Source organism: Rutilus rutilus (genome assembly GCF_951802725.1).
Source record: "Rutilus rutilus genome assembly, chromosome: 17".
NCBI classification, from domain to species: Eukaryota; Metazoa; Chordata; class Actinopteri; order Cypriniformes; family Leuciscidae; genus Rutilus; species Rutilus rutilus.
In genome coordinates, this window is record NC_140230.1 from 14,314,251 (window position 1) to 14,331,939 (window position 17,689).

The following is a 17,689-nucleotide window of genomic DNA, read 5'->3' on the forward strand; positions in this document are numbered from 1 at the left end:
TGCAACGCACTGCAACCAGTCACAGAAACTGACACGATTTACCATTTTATGCTATATAAACCAATGAGTTAAAACAATTTAACTAAATATAAATTGAAACAAATCTTGGTTAAAAAATTCGCTGCCTCTGTAAAATAGCAGTCTAATCCACAGCAGTCATCGGATATGCTCATCATTATCGCCATATCTGCGGTTATTATGCATAAAAGACGAGGCTGAATCCAGCTTTCGTCTATTTAAAATGGGAGAAGATGTCACACACGAACATGCGCATAATTTACTTCGGCCACTTACATTATATAAGTGTAGCATATGAAATGATAATGCATCAGCCAATGTGTTATTAAGTGATACATTTGCTAATTTGGTGTCATAGCCCAAAAGTTAAAGTTAGCCTATTCGAAGAGGCTAGTTTTATAGTGCACATTACAGTGATATTTGCCAGGTAGGATATAGATATAGAGGCATCAGCAAATAATTTGGAATATATAGCAACTTTCTTCACCAGTAAAGTCATTCAAAGTGGTCAAAAAAGTGCAATTAACTCATGACTGCATGCTATGTTGAACAGCTTTAATTTTGCTTAAACATTTGTTTAAGTTACCATGCTAAAACTGTGGTAACTATAGTATTAGTCACTATACTGTCATAACTAAACATAAATAAATTGCAGGATGCTTCTGAGCTTTTGACACGGTTTAAAGATATCAATTGATTATGGTTTTACAGTTCATACAGTATTACATTTATTATGGCTTAACAATAACTGATATTTTGTTGCCTACAGTTTTGTGGGGTTTGGGGTACTTGGACAAAGTACTGGTTCAGTCCATGACTGAAAAGGAATAGGAAGTGGTTAGCAGGTGGTTACTGTGAGGGAGAAGCCCTGCCTCTGATCAGACTGTCAAAACCAAATATTGGTCACAGCAGAACTGTCAAACTAACTACAAGTTAGCCAGCCCTGGACTATTATGTTAGTTAGTTTATAATAGCTGAATAGGCTACAAACATTTTTGGAGAGCAAAAGGTGCGTTTGAGTCAGTAGTAGTTGAGTTTTAGAAAGTTAGACAAAACTTAGCTAATGTTAGTTAGATTGACAGACAGCTTGTCATTTTAGCTTAACAACGACAGGGATGTGTTTATTCTACCCTCGTGTCAACCATGGGCTTTAACTGTTTACTAACACAGGTGAAAGCTTCAGATTTAAAGAGCACTACCGGGTAATTGTTAGTTTGTAAGGTTTGTTTATTTGGGCAGAAAGCTAACAGCAGATTAAGTTTAGCCTGCTAGCACCACCCGACTAACCACGAATCTGTTTTTGTGGGAATTATGAGCTCCTGTAATGTTTATGCAAGTCGCAAACGGAGGAAACCTGCCAAGAAAAGGTAATAAATCATTGTTTTACTAAAGCTGCTTAGTTAAACCTATACTGTATATTCAGCTTACAGCACGGTCAGCCTGTTTAATATCTGGCGGACACTTGACTATCGTTGCATTGTTAATATTTCTTTCTAGTTTTTGTTAGTATTTCTTTATATAGTTATCTGAATATTTATTCAATTTGACTCAACTCTGAGTGATGTTATCGATGCACTCTGTCCAAAATCTAACCAGACTGTGTTTGCGAAACTTTGGACGTCGTTTATAATGCGTTCGACCGTGTTTTGTGCTTGAGCGTTTTCATGAACGTTCATTGCGTTTCACCTGGCAAATAAGCGATCCAGGATCAGGAGGTCAACTAATAATTTGTGCTTTCCATAATTTATATTTGGCTGCGTTATAATGAGTTACTAAATCGTAATATAAAAAAAGAAATGATAAAAAAAATAATAATAAAAAAAAAAAATCGTAGTTTTGCATATATATTTTTTTTCCAGTTCTGTTAAAATGTGGGAAATGTTTAAATATGGGATAAAACCCTGATTTTGTGATTACATTTAATAAACAACTGAAACTATTCCAGGTTGTGGAATTAAGCATTAACGACAAATATTCTTTTCAACAAATGGTCATTGAATATAGGTGTTTAACTTAATTTTCTATTAATATTTCACCAGGTTTCTGCATTTTCTTACCAAAATGTGGGCCATGTCTAAATACAGCCTAAAATGTTGTGATTGATTATGTCTAATAGAGCAAACTTTACAAAATATGAAATTATGAATGTCTGGCTATCCTGTCATACTAATCTGAAAGTTACAGTAAAGCCGAATGTTTTCTCTTTTTTGTAGTGAAAAGCAGTCTCCTCCTGAATGCGTCAAATCAAATCCATCCAAACGACATCGGGACCGGCTGAATGGAGAGTTAGACAGGTTGGCCAGCCAGCTCCCCTTCCCACAAGAGGTCATATCCAAGATGGACAAACTCACCATACTGAAGCTAAGTGTGAGCTACCTGCGGGCCAAAAGTCACTTCAATGGTAATACATGTAAACCGAAGCTGCAGTTGTAACATGTGTATACTAGTTGTACAATTGCTGACTGCATTTAAATTTATGGATGCAATAGTCCCAGGGGTTCCAATCCTGATCCCAGAGGACCAATGTCCTGCAGAGTTTAGCTCCAAATTCTCCAAAAATACATTGAGGCTGGAAGACTCAAGTAATCCTGAAGACCTTGATTACCTTGGTTCAGGTGTGTTTAATTGGGATTAGAGCCAAATTCTCCAGGAGAAGGACTGGACACCCCTGCAATAGTCCCATCCAGTTTATGCAAATTTGAAAGATTATTTGTTTATTATTTTGATGTATTTTCTATAAAATTCTGTCATAGTTTGGCATCTTGTTGTGGACTACATCCAAAGGCAACACTTTTTCTTCCTTAATGATTAAAATGAATAAGGACGTTTTTACACTGGCAGTTTAGTTCGAAAAAGTACCCGGATGACCTACTTCTTCCGGCGAGATTCTGAAGTGTGCATACGATAGACACTTTACTATCCCATGAGGCCACGGGAGAGGATTTATGAATGACAGTGAAGTGACGTAACTGACGCTGGTAGATCACATGATAATGACTACATGCCGAATGTAGTACGTCAACTGTAAGAATGAACCAATGGCCCGGGAACAGCCCTGAACATTGCTGTTGAATTCCGTTGATTTAATCTAGCCAATTAACATAGATAAGAAAATTTAGTTGAAATTGCAATGTTTTGCAATGGGTTTGAAAGCTTTAAACAGATCATGCCATTGTGTGAATGAAGTGTGTATATGAGTTCATAGATTTTGGTTACATTATATTTGTCAAATTTCCAGCTATTACTGCAAATCAAAGTCTTAATATAGTAAAAAGTCTTAATATAGTATTATTAACAATACTTTGTTTTTACAAAGTAAATATTAAATTAATATATATTAATTTCAAAAGTTTGAGCTTGCTAAGATAATGTTTTAATGTATTTGAAAGAAGTTTTCATTGCTTACAGCATTTATATGATACAAATAAATAGTAATATTGTAAAATATTGTTCCAATTTAAAATAAACATTTTCTATTTAATGTAATTTATTTTATATTTAATGTAATTTATTTTTTATTTGTCTGAAAACCATGCATGATACATTTTTCATGATACTTTGATTAATAGAAATGTAAAAAATATTTTTATAAAAAAAAATATTTAGTAATAATATATAGTATAATTATTGCATTACATATAGTATCATATCATATACTGTCACTTTTGATCAATAAAGCACCCTTGCTCAATAAAAGTATTAATTTCATCAATAATAATAATAAAAAGCTTACCGACCCCAAACTTTTAAAGTATATACATTTAAATATTATTTGACAAATAGAAAACATTTAGCATTGAAAATGTCAAATGTTGGCAGGGAAAGTACACATATCTGAACTACTGCCCTGATCAAACATATATTTCAAGTGTTAATAATTAGCCTGTTTAAAGTCACCTAGAGCAGTGTTCTTCAACCCTGCTCCTGAAGGACACTATGACCAACACTATGAGCTGATGAATTGAATCAGGTGTGTTTGATTAGGGAGATAAAGAAAACGTGCAGTGTTGGGGGTCCTTCAGGAGCAGGGTTGAAGAACACTGACCTAGAGAATAGACTTTTAGAGAGTTTAATATCACAGGTCATTTAGTGTATGCATGTGTTTCGGACGAGCCTTACACATGCTTTCAAGGATGCAGTTGTACATCTTTTTTGAGATTTATAAAGGCAACAGTCCAAGTTTTGTTAAGCAAGAACCTGTCATGTAAAAAAAAACCCATTATATTCTTCCAATTATCCTGACCAGTTCAGAGGTGTGGTCAGGTGGTCAGCATTGAAGGGATTCCATGAGAAACAAGCTAAACAGGTGCGCTGATTGTTGCGTGTAATTACTCAGACTTTCTGGAGGCCATTGCAGGGGAGGGTCTGGGTTTGCGTGAGTTACTGAAATCGACTCGTTCTGACATTTTGACTTAGGTGAAAAGAGTTACGAAATGTTTGATAGTCATTGGGTCTAGCAGCAAACTTTGACCTGGATTGCTGTGTAGCATCAAAGACCCTGCCAAGTTTTGATCATTTGAACCAGTGTGTGGGATCTTTAGGGTCAAACATTGCATGAGAAGAGTGCAGGAACACCAGTTGAGATATGATCTCAATGTTTTGCTGGCACACACTTCCAAAATTCAGGGGTTTGTTGACAGAGTGACTATAATGGCCTCTAGTACGTGAAGAATGTAGATAGATCATTGTTCTCAAAAGAAAAGAGTCAAGAGTACATTTTTGTGTCTTCTTGCCAGTGCTTTGGTATTGTGGAGTTATGTACAGTATAACATCTTGAAGAATTGATGTTCCACACAGATACATTTTCAAAACAATGAATTAGTTAATTACATGACTGGGTCAGTGACAACACATTTTTATTGATTTATTTTAATTTGTTCAAAAATATATTTAAAATGCAATTGATTCCTACTGTGGCTTCAAAACAGCTATTCTATGATGAGCATGCTTTCAATTTCAATTAAAATTGATATATTATACATACATACATAATATCTAAATTAATTGAAATGGAAACCATGCTCATCTTAGAATAGCTGTATTGAAGCCACTGTATGAATCAATTGCATTTTAAATATATTCTTGAACAAATTAAAATAAATCAATAAAAATGTGTTGTGTCACTGACCCAGTCATGTAATTAACTAGTTCATTGTTTTGAAAATGTATCTGTTGGGAACATTTAAAGTTAAAAAAAGTTATTATTTATTTGAAAAAGTTTTTCAAAATCATATGAAACCAATACGAGTAGAGAACAATTTAGAACTTGGCACATGCTTTTTAAACTAGAACAAACTCTTGTTTGTTATTGACCCAATGTCTGTTTGTTAAGATACCTCTCATTGCCATTGCATGTCACAAAGCACTCTGTGAGCAAACCTTTCATGACTCATGTGTGCCAAGCACAAGTATTTTTCAACCATGAGTCTGTACTGTTAAACCACTGGCCATTATGATTTGCTTTCACGTTTTGGTTGTTCAGATGCCAACAGCTCAGTGATATAAGTTGCCATCGTTATACATTTATTCATGTTTCTCTCTCACTATCACTATTAATGCTTTCTAATGCAGGAAGTTGTGCTGTTGTTTGATTATGCCTGATCAAGTGCCCTCACATGACATTAAATATTGTGAAAGGTTACCCATCATTTTCTCATCATGTCTTTGTTGAAGAATTGGTATTATCTGTTTTATCTATTGTGCAGAGCTTCTTGCTTTAATGCTTGTTTGCTGTTGCAGTGACCCTGAACTCAAAGAACTCCAGCCAACTAGCAAATAACACTAAACCACAAATTCAGGAGCTTCCAGAGGGAGAATGTTTACTACAGGTGAACTCACTGCTGTGAAACATTAGTATTTTAATTCAAGCACATAGATCTAGACAAAAACACAATAAAATTGATTTAGAATTCTATTAGCGGCATAACTTTATCTACCTACGTTTTTTTATAGCTTATAAATGGCTTTGTGTTGGTGGTCACCTCCAGTGGCACGATCTTCTATGCTTCCTCCACCATTAAGGACTACTTGGGGTTCCATCAGGTTCGTAATGGTTTGCATATGTATTGTGGGGGTGGAAGAAACTGCAGCCCAAAGGGTTTATTTGTAGGGGCTAAATTGGACCGAAATGATCTGGATTTACATTATAGCACCTTCTCTTTACCTATCAACCTATCAGTTTCTCGATTTTAATCAATTCTCATTTTGATCAACCAATATTAATCCTTAAATCCCAGAAATCATTCTTTTATTCTATCCTGTCTTCAGTTATCAGACTTTCTAGGCTTTCAAATTCTGTCAGTTATAATAAAATTCAAACAATTAATTCCGTTTTGATGGTCTTTAATGTGGTGTGACAGGTCGCTGTAGCCGCCTCAGTTCAAACGGCACGTGAACCGATCATCTCTTCCTCTTTAATACTAGTTATAGCATAAACATGAAATAAACACAAAATGACACAAACATGAATATAGACGTCAATAAAAGCTTGTAATCAATGTCACGTAACAATATATTTACCTCAGAAAAGCCATTCAATGACATTTGCTTGAAAGTTAGGCAGAAAAATTAACATTGAGCATATTGCTAAGTATATGCACTATATACATTTTTTTTTTTACTTAACTTGTAGTTCTTCAATGAATGAATACATCTGTCATAAAAACAAGTTTAGGAAAGCCACCATTTAAATGTTTATATATATATAATTGTTTATATATATATATATATAAACAATTGGAGTAGAAACTGGAGAAATCTGAGTTATTATAAAAACGGCCTTATGTTCAATTTAAATAATTGTATACAAATCAGTTGTTAATTTTAACAAGTGTATTTTTTTCCTTTAGATAAATTGACATGTAGTGTACTTGATATTAATCGGTATCTGTCAAAGTTGGGTTGAAAACAGAGATGAGTAAAGGATCTAAATGCACCAGTTTTACGTATATTTTGCAAATAATTAAGGAACTAGGAAACAAGAACACGTTCGAATTGAGTAACATTGAATTGCATTTAATCGAATCGCAAGATTGTGAATCAAAATTGAACCGAATTGTGAAATTTGTGTCAATGCCCATCCATAAAAACGAACAAACAAAAATATTGGCAATTTGTTTGTCAGTCCAGTTTGTTCAAATTTCACCTACCCAAGTTTTTTGTTTGATCCACTGCACACATCCCTCATCAATTTAGTGAATCTACTCACTCAAAAACATTTCAAGGTTCATTACATTGAGCATTATGGACCTGATTTTATCCAAATTTAAGCCAGTTATTCAGTTGTTGTTGTGACGCTACTGGAAAGATTTCTTAACTGATGTCACCAGTCTTTTTAAATCTCTCATAGCAGCTTTCTAATTTATTGTGTGTGAAATTCCAGCTTCTTCCCACAAATGTGATTCTAAAAGCACTTCCTCACCGCAATCAGAAATCAAGCTGTGAACAAATACCAACTTGAATTGAATTGTTTTGCCAGACAAAGCAGGCTGTGAACAAATTTAGATAAAAACAGGTTCATTAGAGGTTGAGATTGCTCAGACATTTACCATTTGTTTTTTTTCTTCAGCATTTAGATTCAGATTTCTTCATAAATTTGGTACCAGCTGTAATGAGCAGCTGTGAAACTACTTAGAGTAAAACCGATGTGTTTTGTTTGCAGTCGGATCTCATCCATGAGAGTGTGTACAAGCTCATTCACACTGAAGACCGGGTTAGGTTTCAGAAGCAGCTCCACTGGGCGCTCAACCCCAGCTGCACTTTAGACACCGGACAGCTAGTGCAAGGTAGAAAATAATTTAACTAAACATCTCTCCAGACAGACCATGAGCAGACCTGAGCATTGTGCCTGGACAACTGAAACATTCTGTCCCCATTCCATCAACACGAATAGTCAATGAAGATGGGATTGCATTTGTCTGCAAACAAAGTTTGACAAAGTTCCATTGTGACAGACATCCTAGTTTACAATCTTCATGAAATAAATCCACGAATAACATGATTTTTTTAACCAACAGCTCACTTGATTTCAGACAATCTGAATATTTCCCAAGATGCTTTTCTGTTATATATGCTCTGAGGATTCAGGTTCATATGTGTAACCGCCTCTTATAGCTGGTGTTCAAAGGCTGTGCCAGTTTGCTCTGGTTACAGATTGGGCTTTTTATTCTCAACCAAGCTGGATCGGTTTTCATCAGATCTAACGCTGGCAATTTGGAAGGCCTGTCATTGTTAAACACATGACAGCTGTGTCAGACAGCACACACACACACACACACACACACACACACACACACACACACACACACACACACACACACACACACACACACACACATCCAGCTATCAGCAATGACACTACCTGCAATGAGTTATATAAACACTTACACTGCCACCAATGCATTATTATCCTTTTCTATTTTATATAATCCTAGAGAGTTTTGTATTTAATTATGCTTTTCTCTATATTCAAGTTTAAATGCACTTGCTTTGCTTTTGTCAAGCTTCCCATGATTCACCACTGCCTCAGACGTACTACAGGCCAGAGCAGTTGCCACCAGAGAACTCCACCTTTTTGGAGCGAAGTTTTGTTTGCCGGTTAAGATGTCTCTTGGACAAGTCATCTGGCTTTCTTGTAAGTTGAAATGATAATAAATAAAAAAAACAAAAAAGGTTTTTGGTCACACTTTATATTAGGTGTCTTTAACTACTATGTATTTACATTTAAAAAAATAATTGTTAGGTACTATGTGCTTATTGTGTTCATGGTTTTTTTTGCTGCTATTGAGGTGGTATACGAGTAAGGTTAGAGACAGGTTTTAGTAGTTTGGGTAGGTTTGAGGTGTAAGGGAAGGGTCATGTATGCACATGTAAAAACATGTATACAATAAGTGCATTGTATCAAATGATTAATTACAATTTTAGTACATAGCAGTTAAAAATCACTTAAAGGCCATATTGTACTGTAAGGGGATTTACAGTCAAAGACCCAGAACCAGAAATGATTACTTAAGACAAGAGTCAGAATTTTTCAGTTTTACTGAAGATAGTTTGCAGTTCTCAAGACTTGCAAGACTCACAAGGTGATAATCCGGATGTACATCACAATATGGAAGAAAAGATCTGTCGCTATTTCCATTGCATCACATAGCTCAAATGACAATTCTCCGAAAACTGCATCATCTCTTCATATTGGTTTCAAAGAGAGGTTGGGGAAAATTAGCTGAATGCTGTGGAATGTATTTACATATGGTCGAATGTGTTAAATAGATGGCTTGTGCTTTTATAGGCCATGAACTTTCAGGGGCGTTTGAAGTTCCTGCATGGGCAGAATGAGAGGACAGCAGATGGCAAACCCATCCCTCCTCAGCTGGCCCTGTTTGCCCTGGTCAGCCCTGTGCAGCCGCCTTACATACTGGAGATCCACACCAAGAGCTTCATGTTTAAAACCAAGCATAAACTGGATTTCACGCCCACCGCATGTGACCCACAGTAAGACATATTAGCTCCTATCAAGTGTGAAAAAGCTTGTGGTTTTGTTCTCTGTTCACTTCAGTTTGTTTCAGTTGACTTGTAGTGGCATCTTTATCTCCTTAGATTTGTGGATGTTTAAAAATTACATTAAATATTTTTTTTTGTTGTAAACAATAATTGGCCCTTAATTTGGTGCTCTTATACCATCAGTATCTCTCACTTTCAAAGCCATGTGTTGTTTTTTTCTCCTCCACAGAGGAAAGATTGTTCTGGGCTACACAGAGGCAGAACTGTTTTACCGCGGCTCAGGCTATCAGTTCATCCATGCAGCAGACATGCTGTATTGTGCCGAGAACCACATGCGAGGTAAGACTCCTTTTATCACAAATGGATAAAGAAAACACACTCACCTCACTCACGCTGGGTTTCAACATTGATGTGTCAGAGGGTGGAGATCTAACTGTTGTTGAAATAATTGTATTGCTCCTAAAAGTACAAAAAGACATTGTAATCCTCATGAATCGAGCGGTTTAATCCAAGTCTTCTGAAGAGACACGATCACTTTATATGATGAACAAATTTAATTTAGGCTTTTATTCACATATAAGCATTGACCAGTGCACATACGTAGATAGAGCACAGCAAATATGGCAAACAGAAGCTCAAATGTGTTTGTTTGATGTGCAAGAACCAATGACAAATCTACATATACCATATACATAAATCTGAAAATAGGCTAATCTTTTAAAAGGGGACTGCTAAAAGCATATACTTTTTTTTATTATTAATGGTAGCAACATAGTTGCTGATTATTTAAATTAATTTAATAATTTCTCTCCCCTGCAGCGATGAGGACGGGTGAAAGCGGGTTGACTGTTTTCAGACTGTTGACTAAACAGAACCTCTGGATTTGGGTACAGTCCAACGCTAGACTTGTCTACAAAAACGGGCAACCAGATTACATCATTGCCTCTCAGAGAGTCATCACGTATGCCTTTATTTGTGTCTTTGTGAAGTTGTCTCTTTTTGATATTGAATATCCTGTATATGTTTTCCTATGTTGTTTTATTATGAAGCAGTATTCATAGCAAAAGGTAACCGCAGATAATTTAATCTTAGTTGTAATAATTGTAGATAAAACTGTATACCATAAAGTCCCCCTGTAGTCAATAATTGTATCCCTAGAAAAAAATCTCCATGCCTTATGATGCTTGAATGTAGCTCTACACCCGTGCTTCATTTAGTATACGAGGTTCTTTGAATATGCAAATTAGCCCTGCCTCCACTCACTCCCACCAGCTCAGAGATCCACTCGTTGATGATCACCAGAGCCGGACAGTAACGGAGTACATTTACTTGAGTACAGTACTTAAGTACAATTTTGAGGGATCTGTACTTTACTTGAGTATCATTTTTGGGGAGTGCTCATGACTTTACTCAAGTACATTTGAGAGGCAAATATTGTACTCTTTACTCCGCTACATTTCTATCCATAACCGTGAGTACCCGTTACTTCTTCTAAAAAATAAAATAAAATAAAATAAAAAAGGAAAAAATAAATATCTCGGAAACCCTCAATTTGTTGTTTCCCTCTCAAACGTGATTGGATTGCGCAGGCGCCACTGATTGGGACAGCCTATCAGCAATCACCTTCAGCTTTCCGCCAAAGTCAACTCCATGGTCAGATTTAGATAAGAGTCGAAACCATGGATGAAACAATGGATGAAGATGCAGCAGGTCCATCCCGGGAATGTGCCAACCCGTGGCCCCACCTCGCCAGACTATTTCAATTTTCTGAACAAGTTAATGATAGTTTTCGCTTCAAGTGTTTGCTGTGTTTACCAATGTAAGCACTGTGGCAGTAGTAATGCAATATTTAGAAAATGTACTCTTGTACTCTTGATACTCAAGTACTTTTAAAAACAAGTACTTCAGTACTTTTACTTAAGTAGACATCTGACTGTAGTACTTTTACTTGTACTTGAGTAAAATTTAGCAAGGGGTATCTGTACTTTTACTCAAGTAATGAAGCTGTGTACTCTGTCCGCCTCTGATGATCACACATTGACATTATTGGTTACAAGTTAGTTTGTGACATCAGAAACACCAGCGATTTCAAAACGTGTTTTTGAGACTGTCTTTGGTTCACTGCAGTTTTAGGAGAAAATACTCAGCAATGGTGTTTTATGCTGACTTATGACTTTTCACATATTTTGTCTTAAAGCATATTAAAAACACTAATAAGACATAAACAACATTTCACCACAGGGGGACTTTAAAGTCAGCATGAAATAAAAATTCACCCTATTTATTATTTAGTTATTGATCTTATTATGTACGATTCATCCATGCATTTAAAAAAAAATTTGACCCATAATTTTTAGTCGTGATGAAATGGAAGTAGCAACAGATCTTTTCTTCTGTATTGGGGGATGTGTATCTATAGTCAGCAAAGTGGCAAAACAAAAACCTAAACCCTATGCTTACTTTTGCTGTGTTGCAAGCACTTACAAGATCTAGTATTAAAGGTATAGCGGAGGATCTTTCCGAATTTTAGATAAGACCCGCCCTCTCCACTTTTTGAAAAGTTTGATTGATTCACCAGAATGATTGACAATTAGGAGGACCAATAGTATAGGTCACCCACCCGGAAGTAAAAAATCCTCCGCTATACCTTTAATATTGTTATTTGGTAATAGCATTTAATATTGTTTCTGTAGGTGTCTTGCTTGAGAATGCGTCATTCTGTCTTCTGTAGGGACGAGGAGGGTGAGGAGAACCTGAGAAAGCGTGCTATGATGCTTCCCTTCAGCTTTACTACAGGAGAGGCTGTTCTCTATGACATGAACCTGCCCAGATCTCTGGGTAACACCACACCTTCTGATCCCACTGCTCAAGACAACAATAACCAACTCAGAACCACTGGAACTGTAGACCCTGACTCCCTGCTGGGCTCCATGCTGAAGCAGGACGCGTCAATATATGTGTGTTCTGCAGATAAGCGCTCTGTGTCGGTACAGGGATTAGCGAATGAGGATCTTAGTGGGATCTTTTCCAGTAACTGGCAAGAAAGTGTTATGTCACTCTCTGAAAGCTCTGAGTTCAAACAAGAACCAATCGTTGGCTCTGGAGGAGATGACAACTGTGAGATACTGAGCTTCATGCGGAGTTTAGGTATCAGCCCAGAAGATCTGAAGTCCCTACAAGAAGACGAACTGTTCCTCAGGATTGACCTTGATGGTCGAAATGACATGGTAGACCTCACAGATGGCATCTTGTCCTATGTGCAACAGTCTCTGGGGACGAAGACGGACAGTGTAGGTGATGTCCAGGACAATGTGAAGGAGAAGTGTCTCGTCGGGAAGCCTACTCAGACCTTCACACCTTCACAGCAAGCTCCAGTGTTAATCCCAGAGGATTCATGTGATCCTCTCACATTAGTACCTCAGGAACAACAGATGACTTTTACTATAGCACATCCTGAACCAAAGACACAACACTTCACACGGATACAACCTCACACGGAACTGAAGGCTGCTGCAGATCTCCAAAACAATCCTCAAGGACAGCAACACTCAATGTATCAACCATACAAAGAGACTGGAATCTCACAATGCAAACTTTCACACATTACAATCCAAAAACACCAGGTTCAGACGACGAGCCAACAGTCACAGTGCTCACACCTTCCAACTCTGGATCAGCAGGTGTGTAAAACACTCAAAAATGCTCAGGTTTGTGGGAACCTCACTGAAGTTCTAGCCAGTGACACACAGCAGGTTCCTCCCCTCCTCCAGCCAGAGCTCCAGCAGCCTGGATGCTTTTACCTGGAGACACCTCGTGTGGATCTGAAGCACCCTTACAGAAACCATCTAAGCACTGTGTCCATCAGCTACTCCCAGCAGCTCTCTTCACCTTATATCACTGCTGGTGACGCAGGCTTGAGCGAGTTCACGGCTCAGGACATCGAGGAGCTGCTCAATGGCCTGGATGGTGATATGGAGAGGAAGAGGTACTCAGGACAGGATGAAAGAGTAGGTTTCCGACCCAGCCTGGATCAACAAGCTTACATAGGCCAGGTTAGAACCAAACCACTCATGTGTGGTTTACCTATCTTAACTCTTAAAAATGAAGGTTCCTAATTGGCATCTATGGTTCCATGAGGAAACTTTTACATCCATGGATCCTTTCAATTGCATAAAAGGTTCTTTATAATGGACTTTAATTTTTGCATAGTACACTGCAGCATCACCTTTTTTTCTCACAATGTCTGAAACGGTTTGATGAAGGATTTGGTCTCTGTAAAACCCTTCCTTTCCGAAAGCGTCAGATGGCCTAGTCTGTTGTGATTGGTCTACCACTCAGTGTGTGTTCAGAAACAAAACGGCCATTACCATATCTGAATTTCATAGTACCGTACTTTACTGAATTATACTTTACTGTAAATGTAAAATATTCCATCACCGTAAATAGTGATAACTGTGAGTCTTTTTGAATTGTTCATTATAAAGACTGGCTCAAAAGTATAATTTTGCTCATATATATCTTTTTTTTTTTCTTTTGATTCACTAAAAAAAAACATAAGAGGCATTTGTTCATAAATTAGACTACATTGGTCATGCTGTATGTTATTGTTTGCAGCCCATTCGATGTAAATTATTTTGCTGTGGGCCTGTAAAATCGGTACTGGAAAAGATTGACTTTGGGATTTTAGAATTGACATTTAGATAATTAATCATACTAAAATCATCTTTCTAATCAGTTTCAGAATGGAGGCCACACAAACTATACAATGGAGAGTAACACGGCACATCTCGCACAACATCTCGGCCAGCGGCAGAACTAGAACAGACCACGTCCAGACCTGTCTTTTGGAGGATAGTTGCAGCTTACAATCATGAAAAATAATAATCAGGGTTCCCACGGGTCCTTGAAATCCTTGGAAGTTTATGAATCTGAAAAAAAAAAAAAAAAGCAAGGCCCTGGAAAGTTTTTGAAAATGAACATAGCAGCTACATAGATACAGGTCCTTGAAAGTTTTCTCGAAAAAAATCCATATTAATCCATCTGGTTCGCTAATGTTTTATTTCGCCAACACTTCGTGGCCTATGCGTATACTAGCTTCAGCTTGCTTGGTTTACTTTAGTTACGCGCATTTATGCGTTATGTTACGTGCTTCCCGCGTGAGGTACTTTGTGTTGTATGTTACCATGACTTTCACGCGCGCACGAAACTAACGTACTACGATGGTTCAGACACACCGTGAAACATTGCAAAAATAGTCTGAAACCGCAGAAACGTGATGCCTGGAAAATGCTAATTTCAAGATATCTGTCTCACCAAAGAAGATTACAAAGAATGGTCCCGTATTTAAAGGTAAAATTATGTATTTTACATAGACCCACACATTCATTTGCGGGTGATTGCATGTTAGAGTTTGTTTCCATAGCGACGGAGTCTAGAGAACACGCGCAACAATGTATCTTACAAGGTAACACGATGTAACCTTCCTCTCACTTGAAATGTGTCCCCAAATTAAGTCCTTGAATTTGAGGGTATTGGACCTGGAAAATCCTTGAATTTGCCTTGAATTTGAAGTTAACCAAGGTGTGGGAACCCTGAATAATAATAAAAAAGGTGAAGCTTTGTTCCTACCTATTAGAGGTCACCATGCTCTGAGCTGTGATGATCACTGGCTGTCTAGAGATGGCAGCTGTGGTCATACGAACCCATAATGCCTGGGCCAGAAAAGATCACCAGTAGAATGCAGGATGAGGAGGACGAAGCAGAAATTGGGGTGAAAGAAAGGCTGAAAATGGACAAAGAAAGGCACAACTGTCTTGTGGCTCAGCATGAAGTCTAAGATGAATGAAGAACCAGCCCGTTTGGATCAGCTAGATATAAGAATCTGTGGCTTCCCTGTTAAATGAACAGTGCTGTCACTGTGCTTTGATAAATGTCTCTTTAAATGTCTCTCATGAGATGTTGCAAATCTATTGGCCTGTGAAAAATGTGCCCTAAAGAAATATATATATACAGTGTGGACCAAACAAGCCTTGATTTTTCAAATATGTAATAACGTTTAGTAGGACAACATATCTAATTGGTAGTTCTTTACATGCTCGCTACTTGTTTCCTCTTTAGATTAAAGTGCTTCTGAAAAAATTGGGTTGAGATGGATTTCTTGTGCTCACCAAGGCTGCATTTATTTGTTAAAAATACAATAAAAACAGTATTATTGTAAAATATGATTACAATTTAAAAGAACTGTTTGTTTTTTCAATATATTTTGTAACATTCCTGTGATGGTAAAGTTAGATATCTGTGGATCTGTTTTTCCTAAAGTTGTTGAGTCCTGCAATCCTTTGTTCAACTTGCATCTACACCGTTGAGCCAAAACATTATGTCCACCCGCCTAAAATGCCGTTGGTCCTCTGTGTGCTGCCAAAACAGCGCCGACCCGCTGAGGCATGGACTCTATAGTCTATAGGACCCTGAAGGTGTCCTGTGGTATCTGGCACCAACACGTTACCAGCAGATCCTTCAAGTCCTGTAGGTTATGAGCTGGAGCCACCATGGATTGAATTAGTTGGTCTAGCACATCCCACAGATGCTCAACTGGATTGAGATCTGGGGAATTTGGAAGCCAGGGCAACACCTTGAACTCTTCATCTTGTTCCTCAAACCATTCCTGAACAATGTGTGCAGTGTGGCAGGGTGCATTATCCTGTTGAAAGAGGCCACTTCCACCATGGGCATGAAGGGGTGTACCTGGTCTGCAATAATGTTTAGGTAGGGTGACACGTGTCAAATTTACGCCCACATGAATGGCCGGACACAGGGTAACCCAGCAGAACATTGGCCATAGCATCAAACTCCCTCCACCGGCTTGTCATCGTCCCACAGTGCATCCTGGTGCCATTACTTCCCCAGGTTAATGGCCAACATGCACTTGACGGTCCACGTGATGCAAAAGAAAACGGGACTCATCGGACCAGGCAAACTTCCTCTGCTTTAAGTTCCAGTTCTGACACTCGCATTTAAGGTGCTTTAGACAGTGGACAGGGGTCATCATAGGCACTCTGATTGGTCTGAGGCTATGCAGATGCAGCAGAGTGCAACACACCGTCTGTTGTGACACATTCCTCCCAAAGCCATCATTCAAATTTTGTGTGACTCGTGCCTTCTGTTGGCTCGAACCAGACGGGATAGCCTTCGTTGCCCTCGTGCAGCCTTGGGTGCCCAACACCCTGTCACCGGTTTGTGGTGTGTCCCTCCTCGGACTGCTGTTGGTAAAATACTCACCACTGCTGAACGGACCGGGAGCAACCCGTTTCAGAGGTCTTCTGACAGTTTGTTTGCAATTACAATTTGGCCTTTGTCAAAGTCACAAAAGTCATTTTTTCCTGCATTCAACACATTACAAGAATTACAAGAGCTGATTGTTTGCTTACCATCTCATCTCTTAATATCTGGCCTTGTTAGGAGATGATCAATGATATTCCTTTTACCTGTGACTGGTCACAATGTTTTAGCTCATTAGTGTGAATGGATATATATAAAAATATATTTACTGGAGATATTCACCACTATTCACTGGACCAAAATCAAATTAAATAACAGCTTGAACTGGATTTCTTCAACTCATTTAGAGCAACACGGGTAACACGTTCTGAAAGAACACTAACCCAGTGTGCCTGTATCTTTCTCTATTGCTGTTCTATTACATGATAGAAAGTTTAAGGCCTTCAATAGCCGTACAGCAAACCCAACTAATCTGGTGCCTATTACACGTCAAACTAATATTGCTGTGGGGAAAAGTAAGTCTGTTAAGTTAGCTATTTTAAACATTCGCTCACTTAAAAATAAATCACTTCTAGTCAACGACTTAATAACCACAAACAACCTGGATTTTATGCTTCTAAATGAAACCTGGCTAGAAGACAGCTGCAGTGCAACAGTCCTCAATGAAGCAGCCCCTCCTAACTTTACTTTTATGAGTGTCTGCAGAGCTGTTAAGAGAGGTGGGGGTCTAGCTGCTCTTTTTAAAGATATCTATCAATGTAAGCAAATATCATTTGGGAATTAGTTGTCTTTCGAATATCTGGGTATTGTGTTAAAAGGTGCTCCACGCATTTTACTTATCATTATTTACAGGCCTCCAAAATACTCTCCAGCCTTTGCTGAGGACTTTACAGAA

The 17,689-nt window shown here is 37.8% G+C and overlaps 1 protein-coding gene across 2 annotated transcripts; it reads left to right on the plus strand.

Moving 5' to 3' along the window:
* Positions 1-865: 865 nt before the first annotated feature.
* On the plus strand, positions 866-15,744 carry ahr1a (aryl hydrocarbon receptor 1a). Of its 2 annotated transcripts, none has more exons than XM_084435562.1 (11): positions 866-1,385; positions 2,232-2,419; positions 5,758-5,846; positions 5,971-6,060; positions 7,679-7,802; positions 8,520-8,650; positions 9,305-9,507; positions 9,746-9,855; positions 10,336-10,477; positions 12,248-13,568; positions 14,252-15,744. In XM_084435562.1, exons 1-11 carry the CDS (start codon positions 1,330-1,332, stop codon positions 14,333-14,335), a joined length of 2,538 nt encoding a protein of 845 aa, XP_084291688.1. In that variant the 5' UTR covers positions 866-1,329; the 3' UTR covers positions 14,336-15,744. The 2 variants fall into 2 exon arrangements, with proteins under 2 accessions (XP_084291688.1, XP_084291689.1); XM_084435563.1 differs by having other exon boundaries at positions 899-1,385; positions 12,248-13,523; positions 14,252-15,733.
* Positions 15,745-17,689: the final 1,945 nt, after the last annotated feature.

Bases quoted from the DNA above. Each gene is read 5' to 3' on its own strand.
- ahr1a (XM_084435562.1), top strand. From the start codon at position 1,330: ATGAGCTCCTGTAATGTTTATGCAAGTCGCAAACGGAGGAAACCTGCC. The intron at 1,386-2,231 runs GTAATAAATCAT...TCTTTTTTGTAG, and splicing joins AGGAAACCTGCCAAGAAAAG to TGAAAAGCAGTCTCCTCCTG. The intron at 10,478-12,247 runs GTATGCCTTTAT...TGTCTTCTGTAG, and splicing joins GCCTCTCAGAGAGTCATCAC to GGACGAGGAGGGTGAGGAGA.